Source organism: Artemia franciscana, unplaced genomic scaffold, assembly GCF_032884065.1.
Source record: "Artemia franciscana unplaced genomic scaffold, ASM3288406v1 Scaffold_1128, whole genome shotgun sequence".
Lineage (NCBI taxonomy): Eukaryota > Metazoa > Arthropoda > Branchiopoda > Anostraca > Artemiidae > Artemia > Artemia franciscana.
The window spans coordinates 41429-56046 of record NW_027062747.1 but is presented as its reverse complement, the minus strand read 5'-3'; the positions used below and the strand labels follow the sequence as shown (position 1 = coordinate 56046).

The following is a 14618-nucleotide window of genomic DNA, read 5'->3' as shown; positions in this document are numbered from 1 at the left end:
ATTAATTTTCAAATTTATTTTGATTTAGTGTCTCTATGATTTATTAATTGTGTTCGTTCACTTTCGTTTTTTACATTACCGTCTTTATTTTCACCTTTTTAGGTATTTACTTGCTCTATCTGCTTGTTTGTTTTCTTTTTTATTTTTTTTTCTCCTCTTTGTTTTGTTGTTCGACTCGCAGAAGCTATGCTTTTGAGTCGAAGCTAAGTAACTGAGTTTTTTTTTAAATAAATAAATTGATCGATGATTGATTTACCTAGGTAGTGTTATCAGTAAAGACGGTGGGTGCAGGGAAGATGTAAAAAGTAGAATAAAAAAGACTCACTGTTTTTTTCACAGTTGAAAAAAATAGTTTTTTCACAGTTGAATAATAGAAGATAAATCTGCAAACCACGATTAAAATATTTGAAGCCACAGTGGTGACAATGGTCAAGTATGTTTCTCAAGCACGGGCGCTCCAAAACACAAAAAAGGAGTTGTTTGATATTTTCAAGAAAAATAGCTCACGGATTGTTTTAGGTACCCGACTGATTGACCGTATCTGAAATAGTAAGTTTTACAAAAAAATGTGGTTCAGTACTACTTTCTAGGGCTATAATGAGAATAGGGTTGTGATGGTTAGGACACATTTTGCGGATGAAGAATGACAGCTTGCCAGAGTTTTTCCTTGTCGGCCAACCGTCTAGGGCCAAACAAAACATGGGTCGTCCCCGAATGGGGTGGGAGGCTGTAGTAAGAAAATACTTTAGGGAAATATGAATTTCCCGCGAATGTGTAAAAAGGGAGGCTTTGAATAGATTCGGATGGAGGAGCGAGTGTAACTGCGCCTCAGGACGCTTGATGGTACAGTGAGTCTTTAGTAGTAGTACCAGTAATTAAGCCATCAATGTTACAGTAATATTAAACATTACATATTTTAAAAACTATATCCAAGAAGCAACTGAAGATACTGAGTGGTCCTCTAGAGGGTGTAAACTCAATTGGGATGTTGCCAAAAATGGAACAGCACCTTGTCACTAATGAACTTAGTATACAACTCAAGTCATCATTCTAGAGCTCTACAAGAAGAAATGTTTGGGTTGCTCACAGCTGTAATTTAAGGCAACTTAAGGTAAGGTAATAGCCAACATGTACAGCTTTACAGTGGTTTTCAGATTTTTTTTTTTTGTGTGTGTTTCTTTAAATGTTCTTGAGTTTAGTACATACAACTAGACAGCTTTCCAAGGTAGCAAATTTCCCCTCATCTAAGACTCTACTACAATTAATTGGACATTTTCTTTCTTCTCATTTTAATGGTCAAATTTTTATAAGTCAAATTTGTTAAAGGCTAAAGTATAGCTTATGTTAATTTAAAAGCAAACAAGCACTGACAAAAAAAACGTAACCATATATAAAACTGAAGGAATATATAGATAGGCTATTTTCTACTATCCACTTGTTAGCTAACAAATTGCCAAATTATAAGGAAGGACACTCAAAAGTCTTAGGGATTATTTGTGGGTTTAAAAGATCATCAAGGCAGCAAACGAATTGATGAACATATCAGTTAAGTCAGAACAGCCAAAACACTATTGCCTAGCTGCTGGATAAAGTTTTGTAACCAATCTATCAAAAAGTCCCTTAATAGGCCTCATCAAGTCCCATCTAATAGTCCCCATCAAGAGTTTTTCCCTGTATAAAGAAACATATTTTTAAAGGTCATCAAAGGTCAGGGCTCTCTAGAGGGAGAAGCAGTGGAGGTAGTTGGAGCAGTGGAGTTCAAAAGCTCAACAATGAGCCCTGTCCCGTTAGTTCTCAAGGGTTTGAGGCGTTACTGGCCCATAGATTAATAACATAGTCTTTTCTTACTTTACTTACTTAAACTTGAGTATTCCCACACCGACTGGCTCATAAGGCGACAATGGTGCCTCTCCATGACGACCTCTCTTGTCCTTTTGACCGAAGTTTATCGAGCGACGATATAAAAAGCAAAGCATCCTTCTCAAGACATTTGCCTAGTGTTGCCTTTTGTTGCCTACGTCTTCTGATGCCAGAAGGAACCCAACATCACACATCATGGGGTAGGCGGCCCTCACTCATCCGCAACAAGTGACCCCAACATCGCCATCGGTTAGTCACAATTCTATCGATCACGAGCGGCTGCTTTGTCTTTTCACGTATAGAGGCATTAGTGAGCTTATCAGTCCACTGGATGCTAAGGATGCGCCGAAAATAGATGTTCTCAGAGCCCTGGATTCCCTTTTCCAGTTGCTTAGTCAACAACCAAGAATCGCAGCCGTACATTAGTACGGAAAGACGTTAAAAACAAAAAAAAAACGAATAAAAAGGAAACAGAACTAAGGGAAAGAAGCAGCAATTGAAGACCTACGTCTTTTACTTATAAAAACAAAGAGCCTCATGCCTATGTTGTCTTTCCCTTCAAAAAGGATAAATATTATAAAGCATTAGAAAATGGAATCGTATTTAGTAAGATTTGAAAAAGGAAGTTGATGCTACGATAATTTATGTTGAAATCTCTATGATTCGAAGAAACTTTACCTACAAATCATGCTAAACTTATACTTCCAATTATTGAATGTTCAAAACGAAAACAATGCATCTCGCAAACCAAAATTTGATTGGATGTGAACAAATTCAACTTTGATCACATACACAAATTCACAGCCCCAGATATACCTTTCTGTATGTCTTCAGCATACGTTTTGTATGCTGAACTCACTGTGCATATTGCGCAAACATTGCAAATATCCGATTACATCCGATGAGGAAAAAACATTAGGATTTTAAGTAAATTTATTTTTGTGTTGATTTAACTGATGGTTGATTTGGACAGAAAATGCCATCCATAATCAGATCTGTGCCCAGACGAAAGGTGGATATCCGTCCTAAAATAGACGAGCAATAATGAAATAAAACTGCCGATTGTTTTACGCCAGATTTACGTTTTCTTTTTTAACAATCAGCAAATAATCTGAATTTGCTGAATACTAGATGTAAAAATTAAAATGAATATTTTCTCTAATGCAAACATTTTTGATCAAACAATAATATAAGAATTGCAACTCCAAGCAAGGGCATACTCATTTAGGACGGGGGAAGGGGGCTTCGAGGGATTCAAACCTCCCCTCAGAGAACTTTTGAGAGGCTGAAACTGTCCTAATTGCAGTTTATTTGGTTTTAACGAAGGAAATAATAATAATAATAAAAAAAGCTACTACTTTAAAAAGTTTATTTGTTAAATTGCTGTAGCTTCCATTATAAAATGAATCAAAAACACTCATTAAAAAATAAAGGAGTTTTTTTTTAATGAAGCAAAAATACTACAACAAACAGTGAAGCCACCCTTCCGCCGTAATAATCGAATTTCATCGTAGATCCACAGTCCAAGTGAAATAACTTATAAGATTGAAGAACAAGTAAATCTCCCAACTCCATGAGTCAAAGAGGATTGAATAACAGGTAGCGTAAAAAGTCTAACATTAGATGGTAAATATATGGTTCAGAAAAATTCATGAATAAGGAAATAAAGGAAAAAGCTTGCCCTAAAAACAGCAAATATAGTTCAACTGCTCCCAAATCGTTCCAATAAATGGATTCCAGGCATTGATTTTAGAGCAAAACGGACTTATACACAATATTGATCAAAGCTATAAAATTAGAATATACAGTATTTCATCCTGATAAGAAACTAAAAAAGTTCGATACTAAAAAAGTATCGCTGACGATACTGATATTTTTATAGCTACTGAATCCACCTCTACATTGGAAACTAAAAAAACGAGGTGCTAAGAAATGTGCAAAACTGGTGCAACGTCAATTGCAGGGTACCGAACGCCCATAAAAGTTCGTTCGTTCTCTTCCAGAATAATCGCAAGACAACCCAACAGGACCTTAATTGTTTTATTAATAATATAAAACTTCCCAAGACAGAGATGATGAAATTCCTTGGCGTTTACTGAACTCTGGCCTCACGTTCAACCACCACGTCAGTTATCGCACTTCTTTTCTCTCTCTCCAAATAGCTATCCTCTACAAAGCTAATAGCTTTGAGACTATGAGACTCTGCTACTGATGTATCCTACCGTATATTAATTACTGTAGCAATGTTTTCGAAAATAAAAGCATCTCTAATCTAAGATCATAAAAATAGCACAGAATAAAACCATAAAAGCTACTTCCAGGCTTCCTCGAAGGTCTCCTACCTCTGACCTATACACAACTACTGGATTGACCGAAGTTGCAAATCTGAATAAGCTTCCTAACCTAAGACTTACACACACTGCCAATCACAGAGTTTTGCCTGATAACCTCTCGCACTTTTAAACTCCTTGCTCCTCTGTGAATCCTGAATGTCCCCTCCGCTCACACTCAAATATATTTCTCCAACCCCGCCGGAACACCAGCTTTGCTCGCCAATCCCCAATTTTCACTTTTATCATGCTTTAGAATTCCCTTCCCGAAACTTTAAAAAATCCCGAGAGCTTCTCGTCCCTTAAAATGAAAACTGAAAACATTTTGAAATTGTCCTCCCATTTTAATTTTCAAAATTATTTTGATTTAGCAATAAATTATTTGATTTATTTATTTAGAATTAAATTTAATACAGTTTCCCGAGAGCTTCTCATCCCTTAAAATATAAATCCTTACAACACATTGAACTTCCCCTCCCATATTAATTTTCAAATTTATTTTGATTTAGTGTCTCTATGATTTATTAATTGTGTTCGTTCACTTTCGTTTTTTACATTACCGTCTTTATTTTCACCTTTTTAGGTATTTACTTGCTCTATCTGCTTGTTTGTTTTCTTTTTTATTTTTTTTTCTCCTCTTTGTTTTGTTGTTCGACTCGCAGAAGCTATGCTTTTGAGTCGAAGCTAAGTAACTGAGTTTTTTTTTTTAAATAAATAAATTGATCGATGATTGATTTACCTAGGTAGTGTTATCAGTAAAGACGATGGGTGCAGGGAAGATGTAAAAAGTAGAATAAAAAAGACTCACTGTTTTTTTCACAGTTGAAAAAAATAGTTTTTTCACAGTTGAATAATAGAAGATAAATCTGCAAACCACGATTAAAATATTTGAAGCCACAGTGGTGACAATGGTCAAGTATGTTTCTCAAGCACGGGCGCTCCAAAACACAAAAAAGGAGTTGTTTGATATTTTCAAGAAAAATAGCTCACGGATTGTTTTAGGTACCCGACTGATTGACCGTATCTGAAATAGTAAGTTTTACAAAAAAATGTGGTTCAGTACTACTTTCTAGGGCTATAATGAGAAGAGGGTTGTGATGGTTAGGACACATTTTGCGGATGAAGAATGACAGCTTGCCAGAGTTTTTCCTTGTCGGCCAACCGTCTAGGGCCAAACAAAACATGGGTCGTCCCCGAATGGGGTGGGAGGCTGTAGTAAGAAAATACTTTAGGGAAATATGAATTTCCCGCGAATGTGTAAAAAGGGAGGCTTTGAATAGATTCGGATGGAGGAGCGAGTGTAACTGCGCCTCAGGACGCTTGATGGTACAGTGAGTCTTTAGTAGTAGTACCAGTAATTAAGCCATCAATGTTACAGTAATATTAAACATTACATATTTTAAAAACTATATCCAAGAAGCAACTGAAGATACTGAGTGGTCCTCTAGAGGGTGTAAACTCAATTGGGATGTTGCAAAAAATGGAACAGCACCTTGTCACTAATGAACTTAGTATACAACTCAAGTCATCATTCTAGAGCTCTACAAGAAGAAATGTTTGGGTTGCTCACAGCTGTAATTTAAGGCAACTTAAGGTAAGGTAATAGCCAACATGTACAGCTTTACAGTGGTTTTCAGATTTTTTTTTTTTGTGTGTGTTTCTTTAAATGTTCTTGAGTTTAATACATACAACTAGACAGCTTTCCAAGGTAGCAAATTTCCCCTCATCTAAGACTCTACTACAATTAATTGGACATTTTCTTTCTTCTCATTTTAATGGTCAAATTTTTATAAGTCAAATTTGTTAAAGGCTAAAGTATAGCTTATGTTAATTTAAAAGCAAACAAGCACTGACAAAAAAAACGTAACCATATATAAAACTGAAGGAATATATAGATAGGCTATTTTCTACTATCCACTTGTTAGCTAACAAATTGCCAAATTATAAGGAAGGACACTCAAAAGTCTTAGGGATTATTTGTGGGTTTAAAAGATCATCAAGGCAGCAAACGAATTGATGAACATATCAGTTAAGTCAGAACAGCCAAAACACTATTGCCTAGCTGCTGGATAAAGTTTTGTAACCAATCTATCAAAAAGTCCCTTAATAGGCCTCATCAAGTCCCATCTAATAGTCCCCATCAAGAGTTTTTCCCTGTATAAAGAAACATATTTTTAAAGGTCATCAAAGGTCAGGGCTCTCTAGAGGGAGAAGCAGTGGAGGTAGTTGCTTCAAAATACCTTCCCAGGACATACTTTAGATTGTAGATTCATCCCTGGAAGTTTCATTTTCCTAACCTAACCCCTTTCTGATATAGCAAGAAGTCAAGTAACTAGAATTTTATCAAAAAATCACATACTTAGAATCAGAAATTCATCTCAAGCCCAAATAGGGGTAAAAATCTAATTAATTTACTTCTTGCTATCTTGGAAAGGGCTTCGGTTAGGAAAATAAAACCTATTGAAATTTTGTCAAAACAGCATTTTACCTTAATTTTCAGTTACTAGTTGCTCTTTCTCTGCCTATAGTTCTGAAAATGCAATTCCTGTTATTTTAGTAGAATTTTGAGCCATATCAATGTTTTTTTTCTTCAAAACTTAAGAAATGTATTTGCATCTAGATTAAACATTATAAATTGGGATTGAGTAAAGTTGTGAAGCTGAAAACAATTTTGGGTAAAATTCAAATTAAGTGATTTCTTCCTATCTTGGAAATGGGTTAAGTTAGGGAAATGAAACTTTTGGAGAATGGTCTACAGGGTAAAGTATATCCCAGGAAGGTATTTTTAAACCTCCACTCCTTCTCCCTCTAGAGGGCCCTGAAATTTGCCTATGTGATAGGTCTATACCTGTTGAAATTTTGAGAAAAAAAAAAACATTTTGCCTTAATTTTTAGTTACTAGTTGCTTTTCCTCTGCCTTTAGTTCTGAAAATGCAATTCCTGTTATTTGTGTAGAATTCCGAGCCATTTCAATGGGTTTTTTCTTCAGAATTTAGGAAATATGTTTGTATATCTTTAAAACCATATAAATTGGGATTGAGCAAAGTTGTGCAGCTGAAAATGATTTTGTTGTATTCTACTTTATTTAAGTAGAAGATCTATTTTGCCTATTATTAAAGGTCATCAAAGGTCAGAATACTGTAGCCTGTAGACCCATCCCTGAAAGTTTCAGTTTTCCTAACCTAAACCCTTTCTGAGATAGTAAGAAGTCAATTAACTACAATTTTTTACCATATGTGTTATAAAAGTGAAACCTAGTAAAATAGATCTTCTGCATGGATGAAATACAACAAAATTGTTTTCAGCTTCACAACTTTGCTCAGTCCCAATTTATAAGGTTTTAAAGATATGCAAATACATTTCCTAAATTTTGAAAAAAAAAACTCAACTCAAATAACAGGAATTGCATTTTAATAACTAAAGGCAGAGAAAAAGCAACTGTAAATTCAAAATTAAGGTAAAATGTTTTGTCAAAATTTCAACAGGTAATAGACATGTCATGCAGGCGAATTTCAGGGCCCTATAGAGGGAGAAGGAGTGGAGGTGGGAACTTCAAAATACCTCCCCGGGATACACTTTAGCCTGTAGACCCATCCCTGAAAGTTTCATTTTTCTAACCTAACCCCTTTCCGAGACAGCAAGAAGTCACTAAACTGGAATTTTATGCATAATTTCCCAGAAAATAAAGCGTGAGATATCACAATTTTAAGCTCTTACACTAAAACTAACTAAAACTCAAAACAAAATTTAAACTAATTTTTGAAACATACGGACCACGTCACTCTAGATATAAAACGAATTCTCAGACCTTCTTCTTAAAATACAAAAAATTAAATACACAATTGATTTTTTTCAATTAAATCAAATAATAAATTGGAACATTGAAAACAATTTTTTGATTATTTAACTATATATAAAAATGTATTTCTATATGTTGAAAAAAGCTAACAGCAGTGCATTAAATTATGAAAGATTGTCGGAAAGCAAAATTATTTAAATTTTAGCAGAATGACATTGGTTCTGAGTGTTCAAACCAATCATTAAATCTAACTTATTTACAAAGCTGAGAAGGTAACAGAGATAGGCTATGAAGTTCAATCATGGTGTAATGATTATATTATGCAACATTAGATTATTTTGTGCATTAAAACTGATACTAGGCTAGTACTACTATTTGATGTTTAAAATTCTGTGGAGTTCAAAAGTTTTAAAGAATCATCTTCTGTTATAGATCTGAAATATATGCTTGGTAATTCTTGCAAAGCTAGGTTTCCAGGACAAAGGCATGGTTCTGAGTGCTTCAGTAACTGTTGAGACTGCTCCAGCACTGGGCTGATACCTTAAATCGCATTTACAGCAAGATAAGGTGGACTGCATCCTCCTGTAGAACATCTTGCTGTTGAATTGATGTTGTGACACAATATGAGGTTGGCCTCCCACTGCTAGGCTACTTCCATTCTGCATTACTCCACTCCAAATCAACTGCATTTTTGAAAGAATTAATTGATTCACCAGTGACAGTCTCATTGGAAAAACTGTTCCAAGTTGAGACAGCAGTACTGAGAAAAAGTTTGTCCTCTTTCTGCACCTGGAATGCTCCTGTTGCAGCTTCATTGAGTGGCCTCTTGTCATAGTGGCAAGGGAGAGAGTAAAAATTGAGTTAGCCATGTTGTTTTAGTACATTTTCTTGACAAAAATGACATCTCTGTGCTGCAGTAAACCAATCTGAATATCTTTAGGCAACACAGATGCTCATGGTAGGGAAGCTGTTGGTGTGGGGCACAAAGCTTAGCTGCTCTTCTCTATATGCTCTCTAGGGCTGCCACATCTCCCTTATAGCCTATTGAGGATTTGTAATGGGGCAGCCAAACTTCAAATGTGGTCTTACAAGAGCATTATATAATTTTCTTATTATCAGAGGATGATGTGCTGATATGATTTGTTTAATTAGTCCCAGGGCTCTGTTGGTCTTAGCAACTTGTTGCATAGTGTGCTCATGGAACTTAAACTTCCTCTCAACAATCACCCCTAAGTCTTGTTCACTCTCAACAGCCTCAACTTGTGCCAGATTTATCCAGTATAAAATATGAAATCTGATTTTTGTGGGGACCCATATTAAGGACTTTGCATTTTGATGGGTTGAACTCCATCATCCAGGTGGAAGCCCATAAGGAGAGATTATTCAAGTCATTTTGCAAATGATAGATGATAGCAGTCATTTTGGTGATGATAGCAAAGACATATTTTTGGACATCTGAGATAGCCTAGGACAATAAATAGAAAAATCATTGGTAGCCTTGAGTTTTGTAAGGCTTATGTATGGGCCTTAAACACTATTGCCTAATTAGAAGAACAGCACATTCAGTTTTATCTTCAATTGGTTCATAATGGGGAATAGACTAGGCTAGTGGGCTTAGTGGTTGCTCCAATAGCAATTACACCTTGCTCCCTTCCCTTTAATAGCTAATACTTTAATTTATTCATAGGTTTACCTTTCTTTAGGATCATGAGTCAATTGTGGGTTGAAAATAAGCAAAGAATGAGGGTTTTCCCTCAAAACCAGCAAACCTAATCTATATGTGACCCATTTAGTGAAGCTGGTAACTATGCAATAGCCTTAAAAAAAACTAGGCTTCTGCACTATTAAGTAGAAAAACTAGGCTAGCCTACCCAACTGTTCAAAGTAAAAAAAAAGTGTTAAAATTTTTCATTATTCATATTATTGACTTAGAATAATGGGCCCCTTGATACCTTTTATTAAGCTCTTTATGAATATAATAATTGCTTCTATCAGAAATTCAAATTTAAGTCCTTTTTGAGCTCTTGAAAATGACCAAATTATTTTTTAGTTATTGAGTATAAAAAAGGCTTTAAACATTGGTTTCATCCTTAAAACAAAGAATCTAACCATTAAAACAAACAAAATTTGCAATAAAAGCAATTATTATATTTGTAAAGAGCTTAAAAAAAGGCATCAATTGTTATGTTCACTTTATTTGTAAGTCAACAATATGAACAAAGAAAAATTTAACAAAAAAGTAAGAAAAACATATTTATTTCTCCCAAAACATTTAGTTTTATGCTACCCTATATACTAAAGTTGACTGAAAGAACAGGTTTGTTTTTACTTCTGGAGGTTATCCCAACAATCATTTTAATTCTAAAAAAAAGCTCATTTGAATAAAAGACCCTCAAAATCATCCAATCTTGATATGTAGCCTAGGCATAATGATTTTATTGTTTTTAATTTTACTAGATCTAAAAAGCCAGATCTTTGGTAAAATTCTAGTTGTGGGCTTGTTGCCATCTTGGAAAGTACTATAGTTGAATTATGTGAATAAAACTCTTTGGATCTGTACCTCTACATCTAGTTTTCAGATAAAGCTTTTTGATATTGCTTAAAACTCTACTGAGATATTGCTTAAAATTCTACTGAGATAGGTTCTCTTATAACTCTCATATATGTAATCTTCTAAGCCCAAAGACCAAGAAAGGGGTAGCTTGGCAGCATATTCCCATGAAAGCTATTCTTAGGATTTGAAGTACCCAGAGTAAAATTAATAACAGCCCCCCCCCCCCCTTTCAACTCAAATATAAGCAAAAAAACAAATCAAAGTGAAAAAGATTGATCTAGGTGAGTAACTTCCAAGTCGTGGTTTCCCCCCCCCCCCCCAGCCAAAGCACCAAGGAAGCTAACCCCCTTCCAATGGACCTGCTTCCTATGGTACATTTTGGCTTTGTATTCAATTCTGTAAGTTTTATTTGCCTAATCCTACACCTTTCCAGGGTTGCGAAAAACTCTACTAGAATTTAACTGTTTCTCTTTCTTCTCTCCATATAAAAAATTTACTGCTGGCTAACTGTTATTTAAAATAGTTATATGGGTCTCCATAGTTTGTTTCTGAAAAGAATCTAAGGTAAGCTTCATCAGACCATAGTCTTGTCTTATATAGCTTGAAGGTATAATAGGCACTCTTTTGGGACCTATTAGGGATATACTTCTGCTATATAAGGCAGCAATCTTGGCTTGCCCTGCATCAAATTCGGCTTATTGTAAGTATTGGTATTATGATCAATAGCACATATTAAAAGCTACTGCAATTATTTACTTATTGTGCTTCAAACTCAGTAAGCCGCAATTAGCCTTATCTAGATAAAAAAAATTGTTGGTGTTTTAATCTATAAATATGAATAAAAAATATTTAAATTCGTTTTAAGGTACTTTAGACATGCAAGAATTTGCTTTAATTAATTTTTAGCTATATATTTGGATATGGGACCACAAGTTTTACTTGAATCAATTTTTTGCTGAAAAAATTTGGTTTTCTAGTAATTATCATGTTGGATAGAAAGTTAGACAACTAGGCTAAAGACTTAACAGTTATGAATATTGAATATTGTTATTTCCAGTTTTGTATTTTGGGCCTCAGTTTCGAGTAGGCTACTTGTTGATGAGAAATGTATTAAAAATTTTTTTAGCTAATCTATATATTGCCTCATGACTAAGTGAAAATTAAAATGTGATGTTAGTAGCCAATATATATCTACAAGGAGCAATCATTAAAAATCAAATTGTTGGGTATTTCTTTTGGCGCAGTTTACAGGGGTGTAATTTGCTATGTGACATGGGGTTAACTGCACTCTCCAGACCCAAGTTTGCCCTTATTGTGGCATACACTCCCCCCAACTGAAATTTAGTTTCTGCAAAAAAAAAATCTTATCAAAATTAAGATAAACTTCCATAATTCTAGTATTTAGAGAAACATGTCAGTTTTCTTTAGTGTATCTTTACCTTTGTAGTAATTTATTACTCATTCTTCAGTTTTCACTGTCATTTTCACTGGATTTGGGAAAATTGGCTCCAACTTAGAAAATATATATAGAATATAGAGAAGAATATATATAATTCTTCAAAAGTAACATAGACAAGTTGAAAATACTACATAAATTTTTAGCCAAGTAAATAACAAAGCATTTACACTGGTTTCTGATTAATGCATTAAATAAAAAAATAAGTTTTTCAACTGAAAGTAAGGAGTAAAACTAAAACCCAAAACAAACCGAAAATTATTCTACATAAGAAGGGTGTGTCCTCTCCTCATTGCTTTGCTCTTCGCGCTAAATTTTTCCACTTCTAAAAGAAAGCTTCCTATTCTAATTAAATGGCCCTTGCATTTGAAGAGTCGTTCTTAAAAAAAAATGGGACAATCCATCAAACGTTCATGTAAAGAGCAAGGTATTAAGGAGGGTTACAACCCCTTTAAAAACGTTTTGAGCTTTAATGCTTCTCCTTGCTCTCTGCTGAAAAAACTTCTTTTTTGTTAAATTTTAATTGTTTTTCAAATAATACTGGTAAGTCTGGCTCACCCTCTAAGAAAAATTCCCTCAAATGATGGGAAAGTTTTTTTCTCATGTAATGTAGATCTCTTCCCCATAGTATTCCTTCTGGACATTTCCACTCTTGCGAAAAAAACCCTCCCCCCTGTAAGATTTCTTACAGAAGATTCAGTCAGAAAAATTATCTTAAGCATACTTGTATTTGAAACGGACTAAGCTCTAATCGTTTTTCAATCACTCCGGAAATCCTTCCTTCCATGGATATTATTTCCCAGAAATCCAAACACGCAAAACATTTCCCTGGACAATTCCCAGGAACATATGCAAAACTAAGTAGGCAATCAGAAATAAGACAAATTCTATCAAATCCCCCCCCCAGTCTAGAATTATCACTGAAATGTTCACCTATGCACAAAAACTGTCCCCAAGAAAACAGCTCAAGCACAAATCCCCTCTCACACACAAAAAAAAATCTTAAGATTTCCAATAAAAAATACTATCGAAATGTGCAATTTTTTAAACTTAGACTTATCCCCAGAAACTTGAGGGGGGGGGGGTCATTTTATCTCCAAATGCATAGGTTTGGGGCTTCAACCTTCTGAGCAAAATGGTTATCTTAAAGTTTTGATGGGACAATTTTGAGGGGAGGAAGGATTGTTGTCATGTAATATGTTGGTAATTTAAAAAGGGTAATAAAACTTACAATTTCCATTCAAATGAGCTCTCTTCTGATGTTCTAAGGAAATTGGTTTGATACAATCACCCATGGGCAAAAACAACATCAAATAAACATCAAACCATGCATCTTTTTTCTGAAAAAATACAAAATGTTTGCAGATAGAAGATTGGAGCTTGGAGTAGGGATCTATAGTACACTGAATCTGATCATGGGATTTTCATTGCTTTTCCTCACACCATTATATTTTCAATGACTAAAAGAATATAAAAATTTTAACTCGGAATTTTGCAACATTAAAAAATAATATTGTGTTAACATCTTAAGTAATGAATACAGAGGTTTCAAACTGGACCTATTAGGAATTTCATAATCTCATATCCCTTGGGTAGGAAACTTGAAATTACTTGGCATATAATTTATGTATTTTGGCAGGAAGCATGGGGTACATTTGCAGAGAATAGGACTCATTGATTAATAAGGAATCCACTAAATCGTCTGAGGTAGAGAAGGTATTAACTTTTATTTGAAACAGACTAAGCTCTATTTCTGATTATTATTCTAGCTTAAATATGTTCGTTGCTGTACGCCTGCTAAGTAGAGAACAGTCTGGTAAGAATAAGTTGTGTCAACTTCAAGTGTGTTCATTTCCATGGACCAGGCTACCTAATCGTTCACTCAAGCAGGTGTCTATTCATATAATACCAAAATTTGTTGCTTTTTAGAATGCTTGTTTTGTTAATGTACAGTGAAAATAATAATGCAAAATTAAGAAAAGCAATGGGAGTAAAATTTATATACCTCTGAGAAGTGATAATTTTTTGATTGATATACATTTTGAAATGACTTATTCATGATTGATGTTCATTTACAAGTTTTTGACCTATCTTGGATCCCTGTTCCAAAAGTAAGATTGAACTTGTCAAGGCTTGGAGGCTTAATCCTCTTGTCTGTTTAATGAACACAGATCCATAATTGAAGCTTCGACCATGTCTATCTTACATTCAATTGGTGTAAAAGGGCAACTTCCTTTATTTATTTGTCTTGTTTTGTTCTATAAGAATTTTTTTTGTCCAGAAGAATAGGTGTTGATCTTCTTAAATTCAAGTTTCACAAACAGAAAGTTTCTAGATTAAAATTTAGCAGAGATATCTTTGATGCAGATGTTTGTGGTTTAATCATATTAGTTAATGAAAAAAATACAAAAATGTATTGTTTTCTAATCACCTTTTTCTCATAACTGTAGAAGGTCCATATAGTTTTCCTCTCTTTTATTAAACACATTATTTTTGTTTAGGAGTTATTTCCGTAATCTCTTTAGTTTTTCCCTTGTTTGTGAGTTTCACTTTGCTTCTAAACAAATACGTAAATAAATCACTTAAAAATTTTCACAGCCATATTTTACTTAAATCAGT

General features: G+C 34.2%; 1 protein-coding gene across 4 annotated transcripts in view; it reads right to left on the bottom strand.

Moving 5' to 3' along the window:
- LOC136042341 (RNA-binding protein 25-like) overlaps positions 1–14618 on the bottom strand; it is an 87323-nt gene that overhangs the window by 35121 nt on the left and 37584 nt on the right. For 2 of the 4 annotated variants that reach the window (XM_065727306.1, XM_065727307.1), the window contains one exon: positions 13231–13339. The exons of the other annotated variants lie outside the window; for them this stretch is intronic. In XM_065727306.1, the coding sequence (XP_065583378.1) occupies positions 13231–13239 (9 nt within the window). In that variant the 5' untranslated portion in view covers positions 13240–13339. The remainder of the gene's footprint in view (positions 1–13230; positions 13340–14618) is intronic. 4 annotated transcript variants of the gene reach the window in all.